The 27,776-nt window shown below is 39.5% G+C and overlaps 1 protein-coding gene across 2 annotated transcripts; it reads left to right on the top strand.

The window, feature by feature from the left end:
- The first annotated feature begins 99 nt into the window (after positions 1-99).
- NADK2 (NAD kinase 2, mitochondrial) lies at positions 100-27,646 on the top strand. 2 transcript variants are annotated; one of them, XM_034073204.1, is made up of 12 exons: positions 100-515; positions 9,924-10,012; positions 10,108-10,196; positions 11,670-11,751; positions 13,075-13,158; positions 15,450-15,586; positions 16,577-16,655; positions 19,797-19,892; positions 22,031-22,086; positions 22,166-22,219; positions 22,675-22,798; positions 24,700-27,646. In XM_034073204.1, exons 1-12 carry the CDS (start codon positions 189-191, stop codon positions 24,836-24,838), a joined length of 1,356 nt encoding a protein of 451 aa, XP_033929095.1. In that variant the 5' UTR covers positions 100-188; the 3' UTR covers positions 24,839-27,646. The 2 variants fall into 2 exon arrangements, with proteins under 2 accessions (XP_033929095.1, XP_033929094.1); XM_034073203.1 differs by having other exon boundaries at positions 19,749-19,892.
- The last annotated feature ends 130 nt before the right edge of the window (positions 27,647-27,776 follow it).

The following is a 27,776-nucleotide window of genomic DNA, read 5'->3' as shown; positions in this document are numbered from 1 at the left end:
GTGCCGGGTGTTCTGGCAGCGCTCTTCGCTATTGGTGGAGGAGGCGCCTGCGCACTAGGGGGGTGGGGCCGCGCCGTGCGGCCGTGCCATGTGTGCTGAGCGCTGCCCGGGCGCGGAAGCCGCCTCAGAGCGGGGCAGCCGGCGCCGGGCAGCGCTGCGCCCTCCCGGGCGGGCGGTGAGCCGGGACCATGTCCTCCCCGCGGCGCTTCTTCTGCGGCTACTTCTGCCTCGCCAGCAGCGCGGCTGCCCGCCGGTCCCTGCTGCTCTGCCAGCGGGCGGCGGGGCTGTCCTCCGCCCTGCCGGGGCTGTCGCTGCTCGGCGACAGTCGCCGCCGCCTCCTCGCCCTCCGCGGGCTGAGCCCCGCCAGCGGCTCCGCGGCGGCAGGGCAGGGGGTGGCGGCGGACGGCGGGTTCCGTCCGTCGCGGGTGGCGGTGGTGGTGAAAACGACGCGGTACGAGTTCGAGCAGCAGCGGTACCGCTACGCTGGGCTCTCCGAGGAGGACCTCAAGCAGCTGGTGAGCGGCGGAAGGGGGCGGCGGTCCCGGTCTGCCCTGGCGCTGCTGCCGGCGGGCCCCCGCTACGGAGCGGCCCGCCGCTGGGCCGGGATATCCCGAGTGGGCCTGGGGCCTCTCCCGGCGTTGTTTGGGGGCCAGGGCTGGTGAGATGGGGGGCGGCAGGGCGGCCGTGCCGGTCCTGCCTCCTCCCCAGGCTCCAGAGCTCTACCTGAGCTGGCGATAAGATCTGTGCAAGCAGCGCCGCTTAACTGCCCTTCGTTCATCTGTTGCAAGCTACCGGGGGATTTGTGTAGTAGGTGTGTTTGGGTTTTATCTTCGGAGTGATTTCAGCAGCCTTCAGAAGGCTCCAGGCTTTTCTTTCTACTAGAGACGTGCATTCTGAGGAAAGCACCATGTTGTGAAAATCCACTCTGAGACTTGGAAACGAATCATTTCCTTCTGCTCCTTTGCACCCTATCCTTGTGTCACTTCCTTACTTCATCCTTAAGATATTTCTCTAATAACTTTCTAGTTAAACCGACAGATCTCTCATTCACATCCATCTTGTCTTGCTACAGTTTTTAGAAAAGCCTTTTTCTTTGGTCATTAGGAAGCACTCAGTACAAAACCAAGTGGCTGTTCCATTAATGAAGGTATACAAAGGAAAGAGTTGATAAGCACACCCAGTTTTCATAGCTTCATCTCCACCAAGCTCAGTGATACCATCATCCATATACCCTGTGACTGTACTTCCAGTGCTCATCTGCCACTGGTACCTGCTTGACTTTGGTTGCTAGCAGTCTCTGCAGGCAGGTCATGAGCTCATATTGATTGTCTTTATTCTGAGTAAGTCCATTAATTTGGGTCTGTCTAGTCTGCGGGCTCTTACAACTGTAGATGTTTTAGACCTCTTTCATTTGCAATCTTAGGATTAAGCTTTCAGATGTTTGTAACTTATGTAACAGAGGCAACAGCTTTTATTGTGTAGCTTTGATTTGTAAAGCACTAGAATAAAAAGTACAGTATTTAAAGCAAGGTAGTTCTCACATTTTTCTACATACTTAAGTTGATCATACACATTCTATGGAATTAATGTCAAAACATTTTTACATGATTTGGAAAGTTCTCTAGTCAAATTCCCTGTGGGCACCAATTTTAATGTGAAAACATCAGCCTGTATTATTATCTACATACAGGTTCCTGTTGCTGCTGTGTCCCGGTACTTCCGTTCATATGGTGGCTGTGGAATAGCAATAACCCTCTCACAGTTCATCTCTCTGAGCCTGCTTTTCTGTCCTCATTTAAGCTTGAGGAAGCATTTCTTGCTCTTACATACATGGAATCAGTTCTCAGTGCACAGAGAAAACCAAGAAAAATGAAGTGGTGTTTGGTCACCTTTCCCTAACTGCTTGTGTACAGGCAGGTCTGGGACAGTGAATCAGTTAGTGAGCTTTGTCGTTAGTGCTGTATGTCCCTAAAGGTGCTCTCAGCTGAATGCAGTGATAGCTGCTGTTTCTCTTCTCACAAGAATGCACATTATGCATTATTGGCAACATCTAGAAGTCTGAAGGTGCATTTAAAGTAACTGAATGCACAGTGTCTAATTGTAGTAATTGCAGAAACACTGTATAGATTTTGTCCTTTAGGAGAGACTTGTAGGTATAATTCTCCATAATTGGAAGAATTCTAGAATGTCTGGTGCTTCTTTAAATCTAGTTACCCCGAAAATATCTCAATGTGAGGAATCACAGCAATAAAACTGATAGCAATGCCAGCTAGACAAAGCCTAACTTGCCTAAGTACGTGTCTAGTAATTTTAAGTTAGGCTCCTGCCATATGGTTGGGAATACAAAGATTTGTGCAAGAGCACACTGTAAAGCTCTTCCAGAATTGTATTTTTGAAATAGGAAATGAGAGAGCGAAGGAATCCTCCTTACTGCCTGTTCCTTTTTTAGCTGACCTGTAAGTATGTCTGTGTTTACATTCTCCTGGGACTCCATCTCATGTTTTTTTCCTCCTCAGGCTTTCTGTGCTGTTGGCAGCCTCAGTGATTATTAGGTGAAGGTTTGGGAGCCTCTTACCCTCTCTCTTGTGGACAGAGATCACTCCCTAGCAGAGTGATTGCTGAAAAGTGACCTTCCCCCTCTGTGCCAGTCCTTTGCAGACAGCTTAGGAACATGGCAAGGAGAGCTATACATTCTCCCTCCTGAGGTTAGCTGCACTCTGTGCTCCCTGTGTCCCTGCTTCTCCTGGGGAGACTTAAGAAGCTGGTCCCAAGGCTGCTGGTCTCTGAGAAATGAGGTCAGATGCTGCCCTTGGACATGCAGCAAGTCCCTATTGCTGCTACCCTGGGTGATGCCCAGTTTATCGTGAAGATTTGTGAATTAAAGCGGTTGTGAGTCTTGGCATTTGGGCTCAGTCACCCAAATGGCTGCACAGAGGGCAGGGTGGAAGTCAAGGCTCATGTGAAAGCCTGCTGTTGGGATAGTGACAAAGAATAAAAACCAAGTGCACAGGAAAGGCTTGGCTTACCTTGCTGTTAGCTAAATCAGTTTGGTTAGGTATTTAGGGAAGATGAATAATTTAGCTATCCAAACATACTTTAGACACAGTTTGAAGTATCTTTGAAAATGTCATGTCAGATGAAAAGTTACATGTTTTTTGGTCTTAATTGAAGCAAAATGATTCAGTTTGGACCACAGCTGGTACTCTGTTGTGGCTGGTTTGTGTGTCTATTTGGAGTGGGGAGGGAGAGCAAGGAATTGAAGGTTTGGAACAAATTTTGGTTCTTTTGGACCACTGCAACAAATTGGCAGGGTTGGTCATCTTAGAAATGTGAATTCATATAGCTCTCTTGAAAACTGGTATCTGGATGGAGAAAAGGTAGCCTGTTAGCAGGATGTTGCCTCCTGAAAAAGATACAGCGTGAACTCATCTTCATTATAGGGCACCAACAACATACTGAGCATGGCTGGTCAGGAAGGATTGCCTCTCAGCAAGTTGGAGAGCTTCAGTTGGAGCTGGCATGTCTTTGTGTACCACAATAAGACCAAAGAACTGTGGAGCTTGTTCCCTCTATGTTGTTTTTGTGTCATAAGAGGAGTCTGGAAAATGATGGAAACAAATGGGTTGTAGTAATTGCTTTTTTTTTTTTTTTACTTTTTTTTTCTAGCCCATTCCAATATACTCAGCTATACATAGCAAAGAGATGCAAAAGTAGGGCATTTCAGTGTACATGAATTAAACTTCATAGATTATCTCATCAAGCATTTGGTACTTTATACTGCTGAAAAAGGCTCCTTTTTGGAAGTGACTTCAGTATTGGTTTTATGTACTTAAAGAGTTGTGATTTATGACATCATGTTGGTGCCCTGCTGAATTAATGAGAACTGAGGGTTGTACTGGGTTTAGAAACCTGCTAGAGGAGAGTTACTGCTCTGTTTATAGTTAACACAGCAATATTCTCTGCATTTGCCTTTGAATTACAACCTTGTGGTTAAAATGTTAATAATACTTTAATGTGGTAGATGAAGCATGAGAAAACAGTTTATGGCATTTTTACTTTTGTTCATATATAGATAAAGTTCCTGCCCCCAGGCAGCATTTCTGTAAAGCTTCAGAAACATAATACTGCCAGTTTCGTTTACCAAGTGAAGAAATTATTGGCCTCGGCTACTACAGAAGTAGTGGAATACAAAATGCTATGATATGCAAAACACTTCATAATCATTACTCTATAGCAGATACTAAGGCAGTATTTGAAAGGCTGATCTAATGAGAATGAAGAATCTAAGTTGCTCAAGAAAATGATGAGGAAAGTAGGAAAAAGATTTTTCTAGTTAAAGCGTCCCACTGGGCCCCTACAGAGCAAGGGGAGACACAGCAAACCAGTAGAAGCCTAGCAGATGGCCAGGAGCAGTAATGGGAACAGTTCTGAGCAACTGAGAGCTCCTGCTTAGTATATCAGTCAACAGTAGACAGGCAAAGTGTTAGTCAGGTAACACCAGCCTTCTTATCTTGCTTTTACAGCAGGTAGACATAATGCATTGGTTAACTGACCACATTTTTTTGAGCAAGCAATTAATGGCCTGTATGGTACGACTGGATGTGTTTAATGTTTCTAAGTGCAAAGGCAGGTAAAACACACTTCCTGTTTTATGAAGCTTGAGAAGTTTAAATCAAGCCACTTCTGTGAAAACATAGAATGGTGTGGGTTAGAAGGAACCTGAAAGATCATATAGTTCTGGCTCCCTGTTATGGACAGGGACACCTCACACTAAACCATATCACCCAAGGCTTCATCCAACCTGGCTTTGAACACTGCCAGGGATGGGGCAGCCACAGCTTCTTTGGGCAACCTGTGCCAGTGTCTCAGCACTCTCATAGTGAAGAACTTCTTCCTAACATCTAACCTAATAAATCTATTCTCATTTTAAATCCATTACCCCCTGTCCTATCACTACACTCTCTGATAGAGAGTTCCTCCCTATCTTTCTTGTAGGCCCCCTTTAGGTACTGGAGGGCTTTTACAAGGTCTCCCCAGAGGCTTCTCTTCTCCAGGTTGAACAAGCCCAGCTCTCTCAGCCTGTCTTATAGGAGAGGTGCTCCAGCAAAGCCGTTTCTAGTTCAAAATTTAACACTTTTGGAAAAAAAAATCCATATTCCTGTTGAAATAAATGTTTATTTTAAAACTGAGAGCACTAACTTGTCTGTACTTGGGGTATGTGGTTAATATAGAGTGACAAGTTTTGAAAATACAGGATTTTTAATAGTGCTGTATGCTGCTTAGAAATGGTTAGATGATTATACTTGTAGTTATCATAGTATTTTCCATTGCTAGTTTAAAATTCAAACTCCTGTGTTTAGCTGTTGCTCTCTAAATCCATTTGTTTGGTTGTTCTTTCTGTAGATATTGGATAAATGGGAAAGCAGTGATGTGTTATTGTTTTCCTGCATGTGTGGGCAAGTTAATTGTGGAAATTTGTGAAAGTAATCATTTCTAGATCAGTGCTTTTTATTTCACTCTGGACAACATCCATGTTGCTGTTTTGAGAGAGCATACTGTTTTATCCTTATTATTAGGTTAGCAATGTCAGTGAGACTTGGCTACGACTTTTCTCTGTCCTCTAAATCAGGGATCATAATATACATATGTGGACAACAGTGGGTGTTTGGATATTGCTTGGCTTCAGGTTTTTTCTGTATTTGTGGTTAGATGCCATGTCCTCATTGCACAGCATTGTTCCTGGAGGGCCAGCATTACTTGTGAGCAGCAGACTCAAGAGTTCAAAGCCAGTGGGGTGAAATTTGCCAGAGGTGAGAGCTGAGACTCCAGAGGAGGGCAGTCAAGTCAATGTGTTTTGCCTAAATGACTCTTAGAGGAGATCTGTGAGAAACAACTCTTTAACTAAAAAAGGATTCAGGCCAGAAGATACAGGAAGAGATTGTTTTGGGTATTCAGTCCAAGTCTTTTCTCCTTCAGGCTCCTAAGGAAAAATAACTCTCATTACCAGTAACAAGTGGTGTCCCTCAGGGATCGGTGTTGGGACTGGTCTTGTTCAACATCTTTGTCGCTGACATGGACAGTGGGATTGAGTGCGCTCTCAGCAAATTTGCCGATGACACCAAGCTGTGTGGTTCTGTTGATACGCTGGAGAGAAGGAATGCCATCCAGAGGGACCTTGACACACTTGTGAGGTGGGCTGATGCCAACCTTATGAAGTTTAACCATAGCAAGTGCAAGGTCCTACACCTGGGTCGGAGCAATCCCAGGCACAGCTACAGGTTGAGTAATAAGGAAATTCATGGTAGTCCTGCGGAGAAGGACTTGGGGGTGTTAGTCAATGAGAAAATGAACATGAGCTGGCCTCAGTGTACGATTACAGCTCAGAAAGCCAACCTTATCCTGGGCTGCATCAAAAGAAGTGTGACCAGCAGGTCAAAGGAGGTGATCCTGCCCCTCTACTCTGTTCTTGTGAGACCTCACTTGGAGTATTGTGTGCAGTTCTGGTGTCCTCAACTTAAAAAGAATGTGGAACTGTTGGAACAAGTCCAGAGGAGGGCCACGAGGATGATCAGGGACTGGAGCACATCCCATATGAAGACAGGCTGAGAAAGTTGGGGCTGTTCAGCCTGGAGAAGAGAAGGCTGCATGGAGACCTCATAGCAGCCTTCCAGTATCTGAAGGGTGCCTATAGGGATTCCTTCATTAGGAACTCTAGTGACCAGACAAGGGGTTACGGGTTAAAACTTAAACAGGGGTAGTTTAGATTGGATATAAGGAAGAAATTCTTGACTGTGAGGGTGGTGAGGTACTGGAATGGGTTGCCCAGGGAGGTTGTGAATGCTCCATCCCTGGCAGTGTTCAAGGCCAGGCTGGATGAAGCCTTGGGTCCTGTGGTTTAGTGTGAGGTGTCCCTGCCAATGGCAGGGGGGTTGGAACTAGATGATCTTAAGGTCCTTTCCAACCCTAACTATTCTGTGATTCTATGATTCTATGTTCTGCTCACCTGAGTGTGTTTTCCAATGCAAATTTTTCTAGCAGCCTGCTTTGCATTTCATTTCTGATGTGAGGTTTAAGAACATTACTAAAGTTATGCCTGAATGTTTGTCCCTGTTTTCGTTTTAGCTAGAACAGCTTTTGTATATATATATTCATGTATATGATTTTACAATCTTGCACACTGTTGGGGTCAGATTAATAGGCCTAAGGTTGTACTTGTTTCTTCTCAGTCTCCACGAATACTTCTGCTTTTGTTTGCTTGTGCTAATGCCACCCGTAGCTGATTACCCTGGTGCTATGATGTGACATTTCCTGTACGTTTTATTCCTAGTTTTTCCTGTTTTAGGAGCCTCAGCAAATGGGACTCCATAGCTAATGCTGTCTTTCCTGTGTGTTTATAGACACATAGCTGGTAACTTCTATTCATCATTACTTTCAGTTTCCTTTTTAGTCAAGAAAAAAATCACATAACCTGCAATGCAGGGCTCCAGACCTATGTGTGGTCCTTCAACACTGAGAAATGCCAGGTACTCCAGTTTGAGGATTCAGAGCTCTGTAGGAATGTAATTATTATTTTCTATCCCTCATCTAGAAAGTCAGTCTGCAGTCTGGCATCTTCTGGAAGAAAAGGCTCAAAAGCCTGCGAGAGATTCATTACACTGCCTTTGCTGTGAGATAAAAGATCTCTTTGACCAAGTTGGAAGATAGCATGCTGACAAATTAGCCAAATAAATGAGCTACATACAATTGCAAGATGGGGTTTGCAGTTTTCGTTGTGTGTGAAATAGCCTGTGGAGGTAGCAACTTGAGAAATGTATGCTGCAGCAGCATTTTCATGTCAGGTGCTTATGTTTCATTCACTTCAGATGGTTCTAGAGAAAGCTTGATTGGGAACCCTGATTTTAGTAACGTGGTTGATTTTTTGAGAGTATTTGCTGTGGGTTTCTTGTTCTTTCTGGTGGCAAGGAAAGGTCAATCTGTGCTTTTTATGTACAACTGAAAATCCCTATAGCAAATTATAAACCTGTGATGCTCAGCAGCAGATGTTGCCTGTGGGATGTGAATACCTTCTTTTCTCCTCTCCATGTTTTCCTTTCTGCCGCAGATGGATTATGAGAGGCTGACAGCAGACCCAGCAACAGGTAGTGCTGTAACTGATCACAGCCTTGTGGTCTCTTTCCCTGCCCCCAGCAGCACAGTGCACCCTTCAAGTTCCCAGTGCAGCACTATGGGCTGTGGCAGAGCAAGGGGTGTATAGACATGTGCAAACATTGTAGCTGGGGAGTAGAAATGAAGAGTTTAAATGTGTGAGGCAATTAATGCGACATAACACCCCATACCTTAGTAAACCAGTATTAAAAAGCTTAGTAAAGATGACCTGAAAGCTTTGTCTGGATGTTTTTTCATCACCCACATGTTTATCTGTGTGACCAAGGACAGCTGACAGCTGCTCCCACTGCATTCCTGTAGTGCTGTTGGTGGCATCCAGGCAAAGTCTGTGAGCCCTTCTGTTGGAGGTAGTTTCTTGGTCCCAGCTGTGATACCACCTGAAGATTTTGTTCTGCAAGTTAATCTTGCAGATTCTGCTGTGCATAACAGCAATACAACTCCAGAATGGCCAATTCCATTCTTTACTGCAGTTTCTTCAGCACTGAGTCTGTCTTTGTGCTTAGCTTATGATTGGATTTCTTGACACCAGAGGGTGTCAGGTAAAGAAAGACTGCATTTGTTGGGTTGCAGTTAACTGTAGTTGTCATATCCTGCCAGTCTTCTACCCTTTGCTATGGAGTTCTGTGTTGCATGTCTATGGAAATGGGGTTAGATGAGGCTGTGTGGCACCACTTTCTTTTGGAAGGGGATGCAACTTGTAGTAAAGGCACTTAAAAAAAATTGCTGGAAGTGTCTATTCAGAATTTCTGGCACAAATGAATTTCTCTGCACAAATACTAGGAGAAGTTTAGTTTCTGTGATAGTAAATTGGTTTTAATGGGTTGGAGAAAAGGAGGCAATGGTTGTAGAAAATTCAGGCTAGAAGGAGCCTGAAGAGGTCATCTAATCTAGCCTGCTGCTTAAAGCAGGATCACTTTTGTTATGAATATATGTTAAACTCCTTTTGCTTCACATCCTAAATCTAATCTTCATCAGTCTCTTCTGCCTGCTCAGAAGAGTGTGTATGCGAACTGCAAAGTATTTCCATGGTCTAGCAAGTGTGTCAGGATAAAGTATTTAAATTCTCTGGATTCCAAGAAAAACAAGGCTAGAAAGCAACTGCTGAATACAGTTTGTCTTGTTACTGATGAGAGTTTGCTTAAAAAACCTGGTCTGTGATCTAAGGGGCAGTGTCAAATATAGTGTGATAGATTGTCCTTAAGCTTTTTTTGACACAGGGGAAATGTCACCTTTGTCAGCCCTTGGCAGTCTCTGTTTTAGCTCAAATACAATTTGAAGGCTAATGCTCTGTGTCAGAGATTCTTGTTTTCATAATTATAATTCCTGTTGCTTTTTCTTTGTTCTCTTTCTCTGTAGCAAAATATTTGTAATTCTTAAAATAATTAGGCAACTATCTGCGTGCTTTTAGCACATAACAGGAGTATAGTTAGTATAACTATTTATGTACATTTACCTATTCATAGATTTTACTTACCAGATTCAGGGAAAGCAAGTGTCTGAAGTGGTGTAATAGCATACTTGTTTTTAATGGCTCTACATAATCATACAAGGTCTGTGATTCTTGGCTGCTGTGGCCATGTAACTCATTTAATAAACTAGTCAATGTAAGCTGGCTGGTATGTATGTAGAGATGCAATTAATAGAATGCTTATAAAACACATATCTCTGCTGAGATGAAATACATGCTTTTTATTGCTTCTGCTCAAGAGCACTTGCTGTAGTGATTAAGGTCTACGAAACCAATTTGTGTCTTACAGCTTGCCTTAAAGGGATCTAACTATGCTGGTCTGCTGGAGCGGCATCGCATTCATACAAAAAATGTGGAGCATCTTGTAGACAGTTTACGGTAAGAATGAGAATTTCAGACATGGTGCAACTGTCCATGGATTGTGTAAAATAACAAAAGGAAGGACTCACTCAGACTTTTTCTGCACTTTGCAGGAACGAGAGGATAGAAGTTCGCCTTGTTAAACGTCGAGAATATAATGAAGAGACAGTTCGGTGGGCAGATGCAGTTATATCAGCAGGAGGTAAGACTTTATGGAAAGAAAGCATTCATTTCAGTATACACAACATATGTAATCTCTTTTCACAGATACATTTTCCAAAAATATTTTGCAGTGTGTGAAGCATCTGAGATATGCACATTCTGAAATCTAATTGCTTATCTAATTGTCAGGAAATGTGACAAAATGTGATGGTTGTGACCATCCTCTCTAACTGTAGGGTGTGAAACTATAGCACTAGGAAGTGAATCCCAGCACATCGCCACTTTGGAAATGTTTGTTTTGTGTGTAACAATATAAACTGTGTGATTTTCTATAGTTTTCAACCAAAGAGGTTAAAATACTTGCTGTCGATTATAATCCTACTGTTTGGTTTGTGAAGACTAACATACTACCTTTTCCTTCTCTTGGCTTGAACTATCTTGCTTTCACGCTTAATTCCAGTGGCTGGAGTATCTAGTTGGGTGGTAGAGGTAAAAGTATGCAACTACTGAGCAGCCTGATTAGAGCTTTTTCAATGAACCAACAGAGCAATTAACATGTTTGTTTTTAATGTTGTTTTGCAGTAGTTCATTCAGTGTTATTTTTGTGATTTGCTGCAAAAAAAATGCCCATTGTGTTGCTGGGCTCTGACATAATGTTGAGTCTTTTGTGGCAATTAGACTTGATCACTGCTCTGCCTCTTTCTCCTCCCCACTGGCTTCACTTTGCCCTTAGCTCCTGGTTACCATGCAGAACAGGTAGAAAAGGGTATGTGTGCATTCCTTAAATATCCTAATACACTCCTGTATATTTCAAAGAACTCCTCTGAGATGGAGATTAAAGTGCCAATGTGACTGTGGCAATATTTGTCATGGTTGTGAAATAAGCAGTCTTCAGAACTTGCATCTTGGTGCAAAAACTAATTCAGGTTAGTTGTCCTTATGTTTACAGACAGGAAAGAATACCAGTATCTGCAGAAGTTAGTAACACTTAAAGATTTCTACTTCACAGTTTTATCCAGGACTTCTTTTCCGAGGGTGCCTGTTTGGGTTCAAGTAAGACCTTTAAATTGTGCCTTCTAGAACAGCTGAGATAGAACTAGGTCCTTGGTTTTATGTGATTCACAGTAAAATTTGGTATTGTTTCCTGTGTACTATGTCTTTGATTAGCAATACTTTCTAAATTTATTAAATCTCTTACCAGCTGATAAACATCCAAAAATTTCCACAGATCTCTTTTCAGACTTGCTTCTGCCAAATTCACCTGCCTGGGCATGTATAGGTGTTAAATAAGTTGTACATTTTCTAGTCACATTTTCCATCTTGAATTCAGTTGCCACTGTTCTACTTTAAAAAGTACCGGTACTTTTGTGTTCTGCTTTATTTTTGTGCAGCTTACCCGATGAATTGTGAAGATAAAGGCACACTGTGGTAATACTGCAGTACACCTGAGACTATTTTGTTTGTGATCCTAGAATGTGAAGTGAAACTAACTTTAGTTTTGCTTTATCTGTAGGTGATGGTACAATGTTGTTGGCTGCCAGTAAGGTCTTTGATAAATCTAAACCCGTTATTGGAGTAAATACTGATCCTGAAAGGTAAAAGCACATTTGGGAAAACAATGCTTTGTTTAATACCAGGCACAACATGCATCTGTTTTATGATCCATGGAGGCGTGCCTGTAGCACTTGGCAGCATAAATAGCTGTTCTAGTGGATTGCAGATATCAAGTGAACCTGTTGTTTTAATAGAAAAGTTTCCACAACGAGTTATCCCATCTCATCTGAGAGGAAATTAAGTAGTATTGAATAAGCAGGACTGTGTTAAACTGCCACACTTTTTTCCCCACAGCAGTGTAACAACATTTGCACTTAGTTAACTTGTATTACTAAGTAGGTATTTGAGGCTAAGTGTGGCAGTATAGAACAGAGAGAGGAAAAGCGATGTAACAAAACAAACCAAAAGTGGTTCCTGAACAGGCAGACTCTTGACTTCTTTACCGAGAAGGTAGATTCTATTGGAAATCCAGTAGGGCCTCATATGAAAATGTTTGTTTTGGTTTCTGCTTGTAAACGATGTCATACCTCAAAGAATGCAGTCTCTTCAGCCAGTTAATGGCATTTAATTGTCCTATTATAAACTCCACACAAGTTGCATCCACCTACCCGTAAGATTGATTTGGGCAGGTGTATGCAGTGTATTAGTACTGCCTGGTTGGTATAATGGACGCAAGTAAAACTCAGAATTTACTGAATTTCTGTCTGCTGAAATTTTCATGTTTAGGTTTCTGCTTGTGATGTTGCCAGTTAATTTAACCTTGGTGATAAGAGTGGTGGACAAAAGTTTAAATTCCTTCCATACTTTTTTACTCTTCCAAAACTCTTCAAATGCAGTGGATATATATTTTTACAGTGTCAAGCCTGAACAGCAGGGTTCAAATAACAAGCGCCTGCAAGTTATCAAGTGTCACTCATGAAAGGGGAGTAGTATTTTGTCTTTTGGCTTTGATGTGAGATTTTTTTGATCTTAGGAATGTTGCTTACCTGTCTTGTGTCACTAACTTGTGTGTAAATGGAGGAAAGTTTCTTCCTAACTTGCAAGGTTTATTAAGCTTGAGTTCCTTGCCAGATCTCTGATGATAGGAACTATATTAGTACCTGCCTATTTCTGAAGGATTACTAGTTGAACAGCTGTTTTTCAGGCGAAATGTGGGAGAAATATGCTGTGTCACACGCATAGACCCTGGGAGCTGAAAGAGGTTGTATTGTTGCTGCTGTGCTATTTCTGTGAGAATAGTATAGGTTCATAAAGGTCAAAGGGTAACTTTGCTTTATGTTAGAGAAAGAGATGTTTATTTTTTTTTAAAGGAACCAAACCTTAATAGATACCCTGTCATTTTCATTGTCTTTTTCTGCTGCCAGATCGGAAGGTCACCTCTGCTTGCCTGTGAGATACACACACTCATTTCCTGAAGCACTACAGAAGCTTTATCGTGGTGAGTTCAGGTAGGATTCACTGAGCTTTGGTTTTCCAAAACACATTACGATTGGAAAATGCTTAATAATTATGAATTCCTAAGGAGCAGATAACGCTTAGTAAAATCTTTATGCCTCAAATTGTAAGTTTTGTGTAGATGTTTACTGTGCTGAAAAGAGGGTGTGTGTTTGAGTGAGATTGGAATACAAAGGATAAAATTGACTGGCAGTTACAGCAAAGGCTTTTGTCATAACCTTCAGTAATTGATTTGCTTTTCTGACATGGACAGTGTTGCATTTGGGTTTCTGGTGATTAGGGCAGAGTGGCTTAAATTTTGTTGACAGATCAGGTGTGAGGCAGTTTTTTTTTATGCTGAAGGTAGCTTGATGTTTTCAGTACAAGATATTCTTAGAAGAATCTCACTTTAATTAAGAAACAACCTGAATTTTAAAGGAGAGACTAAGGAAGAGATTTTTTATTAGCCATTTAAAGAGCTATTGTTCTGTGGTATATTAACATTCCAGAATACTTTTATGACTGCAAACCATTAAACAGAAATAAGTAATTCGTGGGGAATGTGTTGCAATTGCGTTTTGTTTATTCTTCTAGCACATTTAATTTGTATCTTGAAGTGTAACTATATTTATGCCATAGATAAATTCTGAAATGAGGAGAATACAGTAATCAGGATCAATTTTAAATAACTGAAGGAGTTTCAGTATATATTGTTAAATGAAAAGGTACTTTCAACTTGCATATTCAGAGACTTGGAAAACAGAGGCTTTTAGCACTCTATTATGCTAAACTGCATAGGTAAAGCTGGTCCTGGTAATGCAGGAATCCTCCCCTGATAATCTAGGCATTTCCAATGTTTTGTTGGATGCCATTTTATTTTTTTGTTACTGACACTCCTGTTGTTACTCATAATGGAGCTGAAGCCTCACCAGAATGAAACATAAAGGATCTCCCTGGTTATTTTTCCAGAATAACACAAACTGATGTTTGTGAGCAGGGACCTGCCTGTTTCACTTGGCAGTTCTCAGATTTATTTGGCCCTAAGGAAACTTTAACGTACAAGGGTAACTGGATTAGCCCATCTGAGAGCTTCTGATGGCTCAGGGTTATGTAAGAGCAGTGAGATGGCAGAGACTGGAAAAGGGAATAGTCTTTTCATCTAATCCTTGAGGTGTCAGTACAACAATATGTGTAAGCAGTGACCTTGTAGTCACATGAAACAGCCAACATTACTGAGTTACAGATTTATAAAGGACAAGCTATGTTTTTTTTTTTTTGTTTTGAGAGTCAGTGGTGTAACAGGATCTCAGAATATGGGTATTATAGGAGTATAGTCCTATTTTCTAACTTTATAAGGGTTTTGTCATGTTCTAGTATGAGTATTGTGAGGAGGCTGGCATAATGATACTCATCACATGCTGTCTACCTGAATTTCTAAAACCATACTTTGAATCTAAGGGCAGATAGGTAGTTATACTAAGGATGTTTTGAATAAGGCAATACCAGGATGGCAATGAGGAAAAATTAGTAATCTAGTCATACAAAGCACAAGTCTTCCTTGTTGTAATTTCAGGAAACCTGTATACTGTCATCCAGCTGTCAACATATGAACTGGGAAAAGATGTGCTCATAACACTTCCTTGTGATTTGCTTTCTTAATCAAAACTAGTGTTCTATTTTGTTTTATATAATCTCTAAATTGTCAGAGGAAAAAATTAATAGATCCCTCCTCTAGAAGAAATAGGAAATCTGAATTGTTGTATGTTAAGAAGAATATCTTTTATATCATTCTCTTTCTTAATTTGAATTCCTCTTAAGTTCCAATGCTAGGATTGATTCTTAAAATATGAGGATACTTATGGCCCTTATGTATGAAGGGGTGGATAGAGTTGCTTTTCTGGATATCTACAAAAACAAACAGAAGATGGTAAAAATACACCATTTATTGCTGCATAAATTTCTGAGAGTTTGTTGTTCTCGAGATCACTGCATCAGTCATGAACTCATAAATTAGGATCACATGCCTAAAAAGTTGAGTTCTTATGTATAATGTTTGTAGACTACGTTTGGCCAGTGTCCTCTTATTTTACACATACAAAAACATGAGCTAGCAAATTGGTAAGTGTAGCATATTTACATTTTAGTATGATTAATTTGCTGAATCTAGAAATTGTAGTGGAAGCTATAGAATTTGAAATATGACTTCTAGTATATTTAAGGTGCTCTGCTCTGAGAGTGAAGACTGTGGTCCTAGTGTTGTAACAAATATTTCATCTACTGACACCAATTTCTTCTCCTCTCTAAGGTGGCAATGGCGGCAAAGAATCCGATTGTATCTTGAAGGAACTGGCATTAATCCAATCCCTGTAGATTTACATGAACAACAGCTAAGCCAAGAGCAACACAGCAGGGCTCACGTAAATGAAAGATTCCAGGATCAAAGTAGGTTAAAATCTGACAAGGATATAATCATTTTGCTATGATAACTTTGAGTGGGAGATAAATATTTGTAAGAGTTGAAATACTTGAAGTCTCATTGCTCTGTTTGAGAGACAGAGGCAGCTGTCATTAGCTGAAGATCCAGATTAAGGATTTTTAGAAGGGAGTATTTTTGTTTCTATAAGTTTATTCTGGACCAGTTCCCTTAGAACCAGTTTTCAGTTTTAGTAGTTAATTTAGAGAGGTTTTTATGTAATATTATCTGCTGGCAGAATACCTGAGGGTTTTTTTTTAAATGCTGTCTCTTGGGGTTACTATAGACACCACACGAACATTTTACCATGGATTTAGCTGCTCTTAACTTGTGCTACATTTGATAGGTTACTTTGCAATTGAAAAAGCTGGTCACAGACTGTCAGAAAGCAAATGAGAAATTAGAAGTTCATAATTAGAAGTGAGAATTTCTCCCTGGGTAAATCTTCAGTCATCAGACACCTTTGACAGTTTTCTTTGTCATGGATTAAAGATGCATAATTCTATCCTTAACCTGTGTCTAGCACTTTCTCACTGAGAGGTCCTTTGTCAACATGAACAATTTGTTAATCCCCCTTAATTACCCTGTGGTATGAAGTCTAATTCCTTGAACTTTATCAGAAATGTCTGTTAAGTCACTGTCACCGAATTTAACAAGGCTGAGTCACTGGCAGAAGTCTTCAGTCTGTCTGGTTACCCTGAGTTTTCAAGGAATGTCATGTCAGAACATAAGTGTTGTCACCTTATTGACCTTGGTTTGATCACGTATACTCTCCAGTAAAGGACAAGGACAAGCTGCAGACTAAATCGGTGAAAAATTGAGTCCTTGGAGAAGATGGAACACTATAGCTAGAGTACAAACACAGGCAGCAGAATGTGTCTTTCAGTGAGTTGTGAATTGGTTTTGAATATTTGGGTTTTAGAGCCATGATTCAAAACTGTTACATTTTATATCTGCAGGATCTGACGTTTCTGGTCCACATCTTTTACCAGTGAGAGCCCTCAATGAAGTCTTCATTGGGGAATCTCTTTCATCAAGGTATGTTTAATTACTTTTTGTTGCAGTAAGGCACAGTTGACTTAATTTATTTTTACGACATAGCAATGAACAATTAATGTCTTTGCTGTTAAATTTCAGTTCTAGTCCATAAATGTATTGTTGGTGATTACAAAGTGTATTTTCAGAGATGTAAATGCAGTGATGTTAATTTGCGGTTTTCTACCTTGCTGTCTGGCCATTCTTTCATCTTTCCTTATTCCTGGCTATTTGCTTCATTGGTTTACTCCTTTCCTGCTTTGTTCTCAGGAAACCAAATGCTTTCACTTACTCTCTTTACAGTGGATTGGAGATTTAGTTATCTGTGCTTAATCTGCCTCATGCATCTCCTGTTAAGTATCTTTTCATAAGCTTTTAGCATTACCAAGCAGAAATAGTTTTTAATATGACCAGGTACTCCTTTCCCTGACTCTCTGTTATTAGAGCAAAGGCATCAGCCTGCTTTTGTGAGAGCTCTGTTATTGCAGGAAAATACATATTTCATTGTTTTAAGAAATTAGTTTATATCAAATCCTGGTACTGTATTATCCAGGATACCTTTGGCTGCCCTGAAGATCAGTGCAGATATTATCCTGATACCTTTCTGTCCTGAAGATCAGTGCATTTCTATCAATAACAAGAAAGCTGTGGACAATATGGCTCTGTAGGAAAGGAGTTAAAACATGATCCTTGGTCAAGATTTGGCCAAATTTACTTGTATCTTCTATCTATTTCCCCTTTATTCTACATCTTTAAAAACCAAAACAACTTAAGTTGTTTAGAGTAACTGTCGGAGGAACCCAGAATCAAGAGGACAACTCAATATGAGTTACACATCTTGTTCCACTTTATTGATCACAATTGCCTATATTTATCCCATTACTGATAGCCCATGCACTACTAAATACTCTTTCATTGGTTACTTTAGTTTGTCCACCTGCCTATCTATATATAGCTATTGGCTAAGCTAGAATTTCCATGTCAGTCTCTGCCTCTGCTTACAATGGCTCAGTGTATTATACTTTGATACATACACAATAACTGGCTGTATTAAGATTGGATACATAATCAATAGCTTGCTGTATTAGTGGATACATGTACAGTGTAGCACACAACAACTAAGATACAATCAATTGGTTACATTAAAGGGATGGGAGCCTGGTCTCCAAAACTTGCTAACAGTTCACTATTGTGTCTTAACACATCACAGTTTCTTCTTATCTTGCTTGCACTGCTACTTTTGCTTCTTTACCCACAGCTTTCTTCATCCTCGGTTCATGTCAGGCTTCACATAGGCACTTGCTGGCTTAGGATTGTGGCCTGCACTCCTCATAAACGCCATCTTCTAATGCTAAAACATTGGGGTTGGGCACAATATGCCCACTGCCTTGCAGCCAGTCTACAACAGTTCACTGTCATTCGCTCAGTTTCAAGCCTGAGTTGTGCAAGTCAAAATCAGGGATTATTCAGCCCTTCATAATTCGTGTGCCCACACTCCATCAGCCATTGTTCCACAAGTAACGTCTTGTTGTTTGTGCAGTGCCTGGGACACTGTGATTGCTGCTGGAAACAATATAAATGCTCCGTGAGTGCTTTATCTTCCATCTGGACTGTAGCCTCAGACGAGCAAAGGAATTAGTCTCAGAGATAGAAACTTTGCTCTGTGCTAAGTTAAACCTATTTTTATCAAGATTTTTAAAAGTTTCTTTAACACACAGTGAGAGAGGAACACAAAGCTGCTTTCTGACACTTTGTAATAGCCATCTTTTCAGTGTCACAGATGTATTGTGTTCTTTGGTTCCAGTATATTTAAGACACATTTAGGAACACAGTGCATGTAGGAACAAACCTCAGTAAGAGGACCTTGCGCTTGAAGACTAAACAATGATGTCACTCAGATAACTTTCCTGTAAGGCATGAGTCTGCTATATATTAAGGCAAAATAACTGTAGGTGCTTCTTTCAAGGTCTTATTCTGCCTATTAGTTAAGAAAACAAGGAAACTGAAGGAAATTGAGAGAAAAAAAGAGAAACTGAAGTTTCATACCCAGCTTGCAAAAATTATCTTAAACTGAATTGAGCTGTGCACCTGCATTCTTAATTTGCTTCCAGTTCTTTCATCTTCCCATGTTCTCAAGAGCAAGTACACAAAATCTCCTTGGTTACTAAGAATCTAAACTGTGACACCAAGTGTTCAAGAGATGTATTTCCTAGTTGATCCAGACTTAAATATTCATCATATAAAACAGCTCAGTTACCCTCTTCTACTAAGAAAGGTGAAACTCAGACATGCTGAACACACAGAATGTAGAGTTTTTCTAAGATGGTATCTTAATCCGAAGACTACATTGTACTGTTTGAAGTAGGCGCTTATGAACATCAGCAGCTTTAGTTCATAAATATACTCTTGGATGTTATGAAGCATTCAGAGAGACTGGTCTCTCTATGCCTAACATTAGAAATCTGCTGATAATAAAAGTAATACCTTGCAGAATTATGATTATGCCCCAAGACTTACTACATCTGAGTTTTATGAAGAATTTGCCCTGGAGAGAAATGTAAGCCTTCTGACTGTTGTAAGACTAAAACTATTTGTGAAGAATCACAGTGGATTTTTAATTACTAAAGTGATCAAAAATTCAGCTTGAAGCTATGTTATTACTTGCTGATGATGGAGTACCTTACTTCTTAGTGTTCCCTGGTGTAATTTTATGAGACCAAATCACAGCATAAACACAGGTTTTCAGTAGTTCAACAGTTACACAAGGAAGTTGTAGTTTCATTTGTAGTTCATTTGTAAGTAGTTTCATCGTTGTAGTTTCATTTGTAAGTCCAGCAAACCCTGCTTGTATATGAAGCTGTGCCCAGATGAACCACAGAGGTTTTTGTGTATGATTTAATAGGAAAAGTGACTATAGAAACACTGCCTCTGTTCATGCTGAAAATCACTTTTGTCTGTTACAAAAAATGCTGTAAAACAGTGAAAAGTGGCTGCCAAATGGGAAACACTGCAAAGACTATGAAATTGTCCAGATTTGAAACTAGCTGCTCTAAATTTTTATGTCCCTGATAAGGCTGTGTGTTCTGTCTTATTCAGGGAGAACTTTAAGTCCTGCAAACCCAGTTTTAAATTCTCGCTTCATAGGGCCTCCTATTATGAGATATCAGTTGATGATGGTCCTTGGGAAAAACAGAAGAGTTCAGGACTTAATGTGTGTACTGGAACAGGATCGAAAGCATGGTAAGTACATGTTGCTGCTTTGATATGAAACATCACGTCAGATAAGCTAGATGGACCTATTTTGTTTAAGCATTTTGTCCATCCCGAGACTCTCCTGAGCTATGGCTAAGTTAGTGCTTATATTCACTATTCAAATATTCTCACTGCTGGTGTGATCCAAAGCTGTTTCTGGGGTATGAAAAGAGCAGAGCACCCCTCACTTGTGCATATGGGAAGAGTTGAAAGGGTGAGGAACGGAGGCATTGAGATAGAAGTTTACCTTAAGTGTAACTTTGGTGGAAGAGGTTGCATGCCTCTGAGATGAATGGTTGGGGTGGCAAGAGAAAGAGATTCTGCTCTTTCTTGCAGAGCATACTGGGGGATCTCTGGACTGCTCTTGTTGGCTAAAATTAAAATGCTTAGATGAAGTAGCATGGAAAACTTCTAAAAACCTAACCTCCAATAAGAATGGGAAAAAGTGTACTTGGAAACAGATTTTAGTGTTCTCTGGCACATCTGCTGTCCGTTCTCCTTCCAAGCCTCTTGCCTATTTGAAATTTAATTAAAATGGCACAGTCTCTTTGCCAAAGTTTTCCCCTTAAACAAAGACAGCATATCTAAGAAGAACTGTGCTAGCTTAATCAGAGGGCTAAATTAAACAAGCTATGGTACTGCTTGTAACTCTAAATCAATTTAGTTTTGAGATGTCAAAGACCTGTACAGTGAGAGCCTCTTTCATTTGGAAGTCTGACTGTGCTTATAGTTTAAAGTTGTACAACAAATCTTCGATTTATGTGGCAGGCTAAGATGAACTAAAACTGAAGCTTTTAATGAAATTCAAAAATGAATAGTCATGTTGTAACCATAGTTACTGGGTTTTACCCTTCATTGTAATTCAGAATTTTGTATTCAGTCAGCATAACATAGTCCTGGAGGCTGCCAAGGATGAAATTGGCAGACTGCTAGAGTAACTTTCCTAGTGTTCAGTACCTTGGGACTGTATGGTCTTAGTTCAGTGCTGCTCTGCATTTCATTTGCTCATACAGTCCCTACTGAGCAATGCCAGAATCAGGGACCAAACTCCAGGGTTGCCCATCTCCACTGCTGTAATCAGTGTATACTGCTGGATGTCTCTTAAACTGTGGCCAAGCCTCAGTGGAGTGATCTTCCTTAGCCAGCGTTTTAAAGGGTCTTCTGGGATTTCAGGCTTCAGACTGAAATGCATCTAAATGTCCAAGTGCTTCCTTCAGCTGCCAAAACTTGCATCAAAGGATATCTAGTTAAGAGAGATAATAGTGTCAAACTGTGCATCTCAGTTTCTTGCTAGCATCTGCTCAGGCTTGCAGGTGGGCAGTAAGTGTAAGAGAAAGAGTCTTGGACAACCACCCTCAGCAGTTCTATAGTCTATTAGATGTACAGTGGTTGTCTGTTGCAGTCTGAAGTGGTTTAGTGCCATGACAGAAATATTTTTAACCTGTATTGAGACCTGGGCACCTGAGATGTGCACAGTAGTGCTATACAGAGGCTGTGATTACCTAATCCCGGTTGAGCTTGGACACAGGAGTGAGACTTTTGTTGGAGTTCAGACTTAGTCGAGACTGGGGTTTTATGCTGATCTGCTTTTCATCCAAATGTGGCAAATGCACAAATGCCTGATCTGACAGTTCCTTTTCTCTGTACACAGATTCTTGTGAGATTAAAGCCCACACCTTACAATATAGAAAAAGAGGCATAATATTTGTAAAGAAGTGTTAAGTCCCATAAATAAGAACTAACAGAAGGTATTAATTAGCAAGAGGTGGATAGAAGGGATAAGAACACACAAAGTCTGTAAAACTGTCATGCAGTGATTTTTTTAATGCATCTTTTAATCAGCAATTATTTGGGGTTTAAAGCAAGAGGATTATTGGTAAGAATACTACATCCTGTGTGTCATGCTGCTCTTTCTTGAAGAGTTACTAAATATTTTATTAAGGTTTACAAAGCCATAGGTAGATGTAAAACCAAGAGTCAATTTAAAGCTTTATTTATTTATTTATTTATTTATTTATTTATTTTTCTTCCTGATGTTGAATATAGTTCTTTATGCAAGATTTTTTGTTTTGGTTTTCTCTCCAGTTGTACTGTTTTGTAAACAAGACCTGTGATTCTCTGTCTAGGTCCTATAATATTAACAAGATAGCACAACAAGCTGTTGAAGAGATCCTTAATATTGGTGAGTGAACAGTAAGGCATTACTTGCCAAGTTTATATAAACATGTATCTAATTGGGTCTATTTCTTTTGGCTTAACAGCAAAAAAGCAAGGAAGTTTGAATATGCCATTGGACTCAGAACTAGTACAGAAAGGTTAGTGAAAAAGGCAAGATTTCTTTAAGGTATTTTAACTTTGACTAGTTAATTTTGTTTGTACTCTTAATACTGCTTTAAGTGTTTAGTACTCTTGCAATATTAGTCTTTCTTGCAAACATTATTTAGGCACATTTGGTGAAAAATGTCTGATTTGATATGAAAGCACTTACTTGGAATTTCATATATATTGATCTTCAGGAGGATTTCTTTTCTAAGATTAGAGACACATAATATTTAATCACCTGAAGAGAGCTATTGTGTGTCATGCAACAGAATTAAAAGGAATTTTCTGTAAAATTGATTTTTTTATTTGCAGGTGAAGGCTATTAAACATCTGTTGAGACTCAGTATTCCATCTTGTAAGGGAAGCTGCTCTTTCCTGGAGGATTGTGTGTCTCTGAGAATAACCGATATTTTCAGGAAAAGCTAATGCATGATTTCTCTATTTACAGTAACAAATGATTACAATGAGTCCTTGGTCTACAGTCCAGAAGAGCCAAAGATGTTTTTCAGTGTTCGAGAACCTATTGTAAACAGAGTTTTCTCAAGTAGCCGGCAGCGTGGCTTCTCTTCAAAGTAAGTGTTGGCTGTAGCAATCACTGAAAAGGCTTCATTCTGTGTATTTGTCAAAGTAGGAGTAACCTGGGAGTTTCCCTTGAAGTGTTTCAACATCCAACTTGTGTTGTGTTTTGAGGGGCTTGAGTATTGTTCTTAAAACAACAGGAAGAAAATGTTGGTGAGTTATGTTATGCCTTTTTAATATTCGATCCGTGCACAATCTTACAGAATAAAAGAATCTCACTGCGCCCACTTTTGGGTGAGTGCCATTTCCCTCAGTATGACACGCAGGCATTGACAAGCTGGAGTGAATTCAGGAAAGGGCCAGTGAAATGATGAGAGGCCAAAACACGTGATCTATAAAGGAGAGGCCTGGATGAGACCAGACTAAGCATAATTGATCCAATTGCTGTCTTCAGCTACCAGTTGATGGTTACAGAGGACACTGAGTTAAACTCTTTTCAGAGCAAACTAGGAGGCAAGAGCCATGATTTCACAGGATGAAATATTCTGATTTAGAAAAAAGGAAAAATATTTCAGTGAGAATTGTCGAGTAGTGGAACAGGTTGCCCAAATACTGTGCTATCACCATCCTTGGAGATACTCAAAACTTGCTTTGGCAAGGCCCTAAGCCATCTAGTCTGTCTTTGAAGTAAGGGCTGCTTTGAGTGGAAAGATGGACTGTATGCCTTTCCAAACTAAATTACCTGGTAATTTAGTAATTTTAATTTATGTCTGAATACCTGTGAGGCATATCTTCCCATTTTTCCTTTTCTAAATAGAATTTGCTGTCTGTTCTAGTTGATCGCTAACTCTTGATACTACACATCTCCCCATTGCTGTTCTTTATCTTTTTTGACATAGTAGCTGCCCAGAGTGAAATGGAGGAGTGGAACATGCCCCCAGGTTCTTCTGCAGTATCCAGACTAGGCTGTGTTTTAGTGATGTATATGCCAATTAAGCTTTGACACTGTGGCTGTGCTTCCAAGTTTTTCATATTTATGAAAGAGGTGTCTTCCTGAAAATTTAAGTTACTGGCTAATTGTTGATTAAATCTGGGAGATCACAACATTGTCTAGACCAAGGCCCAAGTCAAAAACAGTCAAGCACATCCACTTAGTAAGACCGCACTCTTGCAGCTGCTCTGGCATAATGACTATTGGTTCCTATTTAGTAAATTTGGAGAACTTTTTACTTTACTTGCTTTCTACATTTATGAAAGGACAAATTACAATGGTTAATTTTCCTTTTAAACGTAAGAGAAGAGGAAGATGCTGAGTAGCTTTATTCTGTCTTGTCCACCTGTGAAAGAGCTGTCTTATAATCAATTAGCCTGAAGATATAGTAGTCAAACTCTAATATTGACAGTATAATGCTGTTTATGGTGTTGCCTATATATGATGTTGCCTGCCAAGCATTCTCTGGGAATGATTCATGTAACAAAAATAGACTATATTAATATCCAAAATTATTTGAATCTTAAGCATCGAAACTGTGTGTTCCACTTCAATTAATTTATAGTTCTAATGTTGAAACTTTCCTGTAGAAGATTAAGTAAACAACTATTAAATGGCATAATCAGTAGCTTTATTTAAAACATACACCTAAACTGCAGCTTTCACAATATCAAGTGTTAAGTTACAGGCTGTCTTGAACCTCTTGGAGCAATAGTCTTCACTTGAACAAGTCCTGCAGTCCTCTCTGGACTCTTTGCTAAGTCTGTACAAAATATAGATAGGCTGGGGGATTGTGGTGCTAGTACCATGGTAAATTCTTCTCTTAAGTATCCTCCCATGTGGTTAAGCATTTACTGACCCATGCTTGTCCAAGAACCAGTCTTACTGTTCAGATAAGTGCTTCTGTGAAATACTTTTTTTTTTAAACTATTTTGGGAAAACTTATTTTTTATGTTTTTGCAGGGTCTGTGTCCGTTCCCGCTGTTGGGATGCGTGTATGGTTATAGATGGAGGAACATCTTTTGAGTTCAATGATGGGGCGATAGCTTCAATAGTGATTGATACAGAGGACGCACTGTGCACTGTTCTGCTGGAAGAATGAAGGACACTAGTGTATTCTGCTGAAACAACTTTGCATCCAGAGAGGGAACTCCTGGGGATAGACAGCACATCATAATGCTGCATTATGTTGGAAGTCAACCTTTCTGGATACAAGAGTATTTGGAGGAAGTTTGAGATGCTTTTCATTCCTTTGGGTTGGGCAAACATTAGCCTGATTTTTAGTTCTTTTTGCATCTGGTGTGAAAGAAATGTATCTGAAGTCACACCACTAACCTCAGTGAAAACTGACATTGTTACTTGTAAGGCAAACATGAAAGAATATACTTTTAAACATAGGTAGATGAGTTCAAGTATTAAGTCAGTAGCATTAAGTATCCAGATGTAAATTTTTTTAGTAACAGTCTGGGACTGATGAAACTAAACACATTCATACATATACTTTTATAGAAAAGTTGACTGTCAATCTAGCAATTTGATGCAAGGATATATAGATTTTGGTAATTTAGAAATAGCAAATAAAAGCTTAAAACAGTTTGTCCCTGCCCATGGCAGGGGGGTTGGAAGAAGATGATCTTCAGGTCCTTTCCAATCCTAACTATTCTATGATTCTATGATCCTATGATAAATCCTGATGTTGATGTAATAGAAATGGAAATACAGACTTTTTATATACTTTTCAAAAATTTTTACAACTTTGTAGTTTCTTACAACTTGTGACTTCTTTTTTTTTCTCTTCCAATATTTTTTCTACTTTGTAGATTCACATCAGAAGTAAAAATCAGGTTTAATCATGTCTTGAATAAGGTATCTCTTTTCTTTTGGCTACAGAGGGAACTGAAACCTAAGGGCTTTATTAAGCCCTTTCATAAAAATACATAAACTCTAAGAAGTACCTTGAAGTAAGGTATACTCTTTCACTGAATAGATTAGCTGGCTAGTGGGTGTTCAGTCACAGTGTGTTCAGTAGTGTATGTAGGTGGCTATAATTAAAAAAGATATTTGGCCTTATTAAGTTGAATGGTTTGGAATTGAAGAAGAATGAGATGTACTGAGCACTAGTAGTTGAAGCACAAGCTCATATGTATATGTACCCAGTTTTCCAGGTATGGGTTTTTAAATTTCCCAGAAAGTTTAAATTTCCAGTCCTATGCGGAATTTTACTGTTACTTAATTGGCAACAAATTAATTTCAATTTATATGCCTCTGATCATGAGATAGGTAAGCAGGCAATAGTAAAAAAGCTCAAATAGAAGCGGAAGTGACTTTAGATAATGTTTTAGAGAAACTGTGAACTATGACTGCCTTTGAAAGTCTGTGCTGCTAATTGCATAGATAAGGGGGGCAGAATTTGATGAAGATTCCTACACAGGAACTCTTCTGCTACATGACTTGAAACAAATTTATTTGTTCTATCTACTACCAGTCTAGTTCCAAATGTGAGTTTTCTAACTACTTTTGAATAAAGAGACTTCTGTAACAGATGTTCTCAGGGCTAATGGAAATGTTCTCCAGTGGGGCCAGTATTTATTGCCGAACAAAATGTAAACTGATCTTTATAGGTAAAGAAATTGGATAGAGTGATTTTTTTTTCCTTCTACTGTTTTAAGCATTTGTATTCACTCTAAACCAGAATTTAAAGAAAATTGATTTGACCAGACCATTCAATTTTAGGAAATTGTGACATTGATGGAGCTTTTTGAGTAAGCTATCACTGTTTGTGTACGTTTCACCTTTTAAGTGTGCTACAGATTGAGTTATTTACACTATCTGCTGGAGTTATCACAATTGCAGACCAGAAGGGGAAAATCAAAGTAGCCAAACAACTCTTTCATAACTTTGTAAGTTCACGAACTATCAGAATAAAGCTCTTTAATGCCTAAATTACTGCAAAACTGGTCTAAATGTAAAGATGCAAAAGACTAATCTTTTACAAAGTTGTCTATACAGAGACTAGGGTGTTTCAGTTATTCCTAACCCATCTGTAACAACTTAAGGATGGTTTATGTGCCTCTGTCTAGTACACTAGTCAATATACTGTTAAGACTCAACACCCCCCTCCAATGCCATTGTGTTGAAAGTCATAAATTAATGACATTTATGACCTTCTAGGACTTTACCAGTGTTAGATCAGAGGGTTAGGTATTGAAAGTGTACTGAAATACCTCCATAGACAAATTCATGGCAGAGACCTTTTTTAGAGACATTTGTGTGCTTTAACATATTAATGGAAATTGATTAGTCTGATCAAGGTGTATATGTTCAGACTTAATGATGCCTGTCATTCCTTGTTACGAATGCTGAGACTAAAAGACAATGTTTTCAGACCCTGCAGACTCTAAGTATGATCTGTTTAGGGCTTAGCAAGAGATTCAGAGTCAGACTCCTAATTTACATAGCAAAATGCAAACCTGCCCTACTCATGAGTGGCCTCTACTGGTTTTGGCTATGTTTAATTGCACTTCTGTTGAAGCATTTACTGGTGAATGCTTGATTTAAGTAACCACGACAATTCAGAGATCTATAATAGATAAACAGTAAGCAGCTACCTTTTTTATTAAAGAATTGTAGAATCCTCTTTAAGGTTCCTTTATTACAAAGGATTTGCAGTACAGACACCTTACAGTATTCTGTGACAGGACTGAGTGTTGGTTTAACACTGATTTAATCTGCCTGGACTGGCAGTGAATTCTACACCTTTTCTACCTGCAGAATCAGATACATGGTCTTTTCATTTAGTGCCAGTCCATGATGTGTTCTGCTAAACTACACCTGTCATTCTTTGCTTTTTTTTTTTTAAAAGTGGTGTTTATGCATTATGTAACAAAAAAATAAAAACATCATAGATGCATGAAGTTGTCCTCTGCCTTATTTCAACTTTCAGAAGTGTTTCAAGTGTTCAGCTTCTTTTCATTTATTGTGCAGTTGTAAATAACAGTTTGTAAGCCTTTATGCTTTAGTTAAACACAAACTTAATCACT

Source organism: Melopsittacus undulatus, chromosome Z (genome assembly GCF_012275295.1).
Source record: "Melopsittacus undulatus isolate bMelUnd1 chromosome Z, bMelUnd1.mat.Z, whole genome shotgun sequence".
Lineage (NCBI taxonomy): Eukaryota > Metazoa > Chordata > Aves > Psittaciformes > Psittaculidae > Melopsittacus > Melopsittacus undulatus.
Note: the sequence above shows the minus strand (reverse complement) of the source record. Positions and strands in the feature narration are given on the sequence as shown.

Bases quoted from the DNA above. Each gene is read 5' to 3' on its own strand.
- NADK2 (XM_034073203.1), top strand. From the start codon at position 189: ATGTCCTCCCCGCGGCGCTTCTTCTGCGGCTACTTCTGCCTCGCCAGC. The intron at 13,159-15,449 runs GTAGGATTCACT...CTCCTCTCTAAG, and splicing joins CTTTATCGTGGTGAGTTCAG to GTGGCAATGGCGGCAAAGAA. The intron at 15,587-16,576 runs GTAGGTTAAAAT...TTATATCTGCAG, and splicing joins TGAAAGATTCCAGGATCAAA to GATCTGACGTTTCTGGTCCA.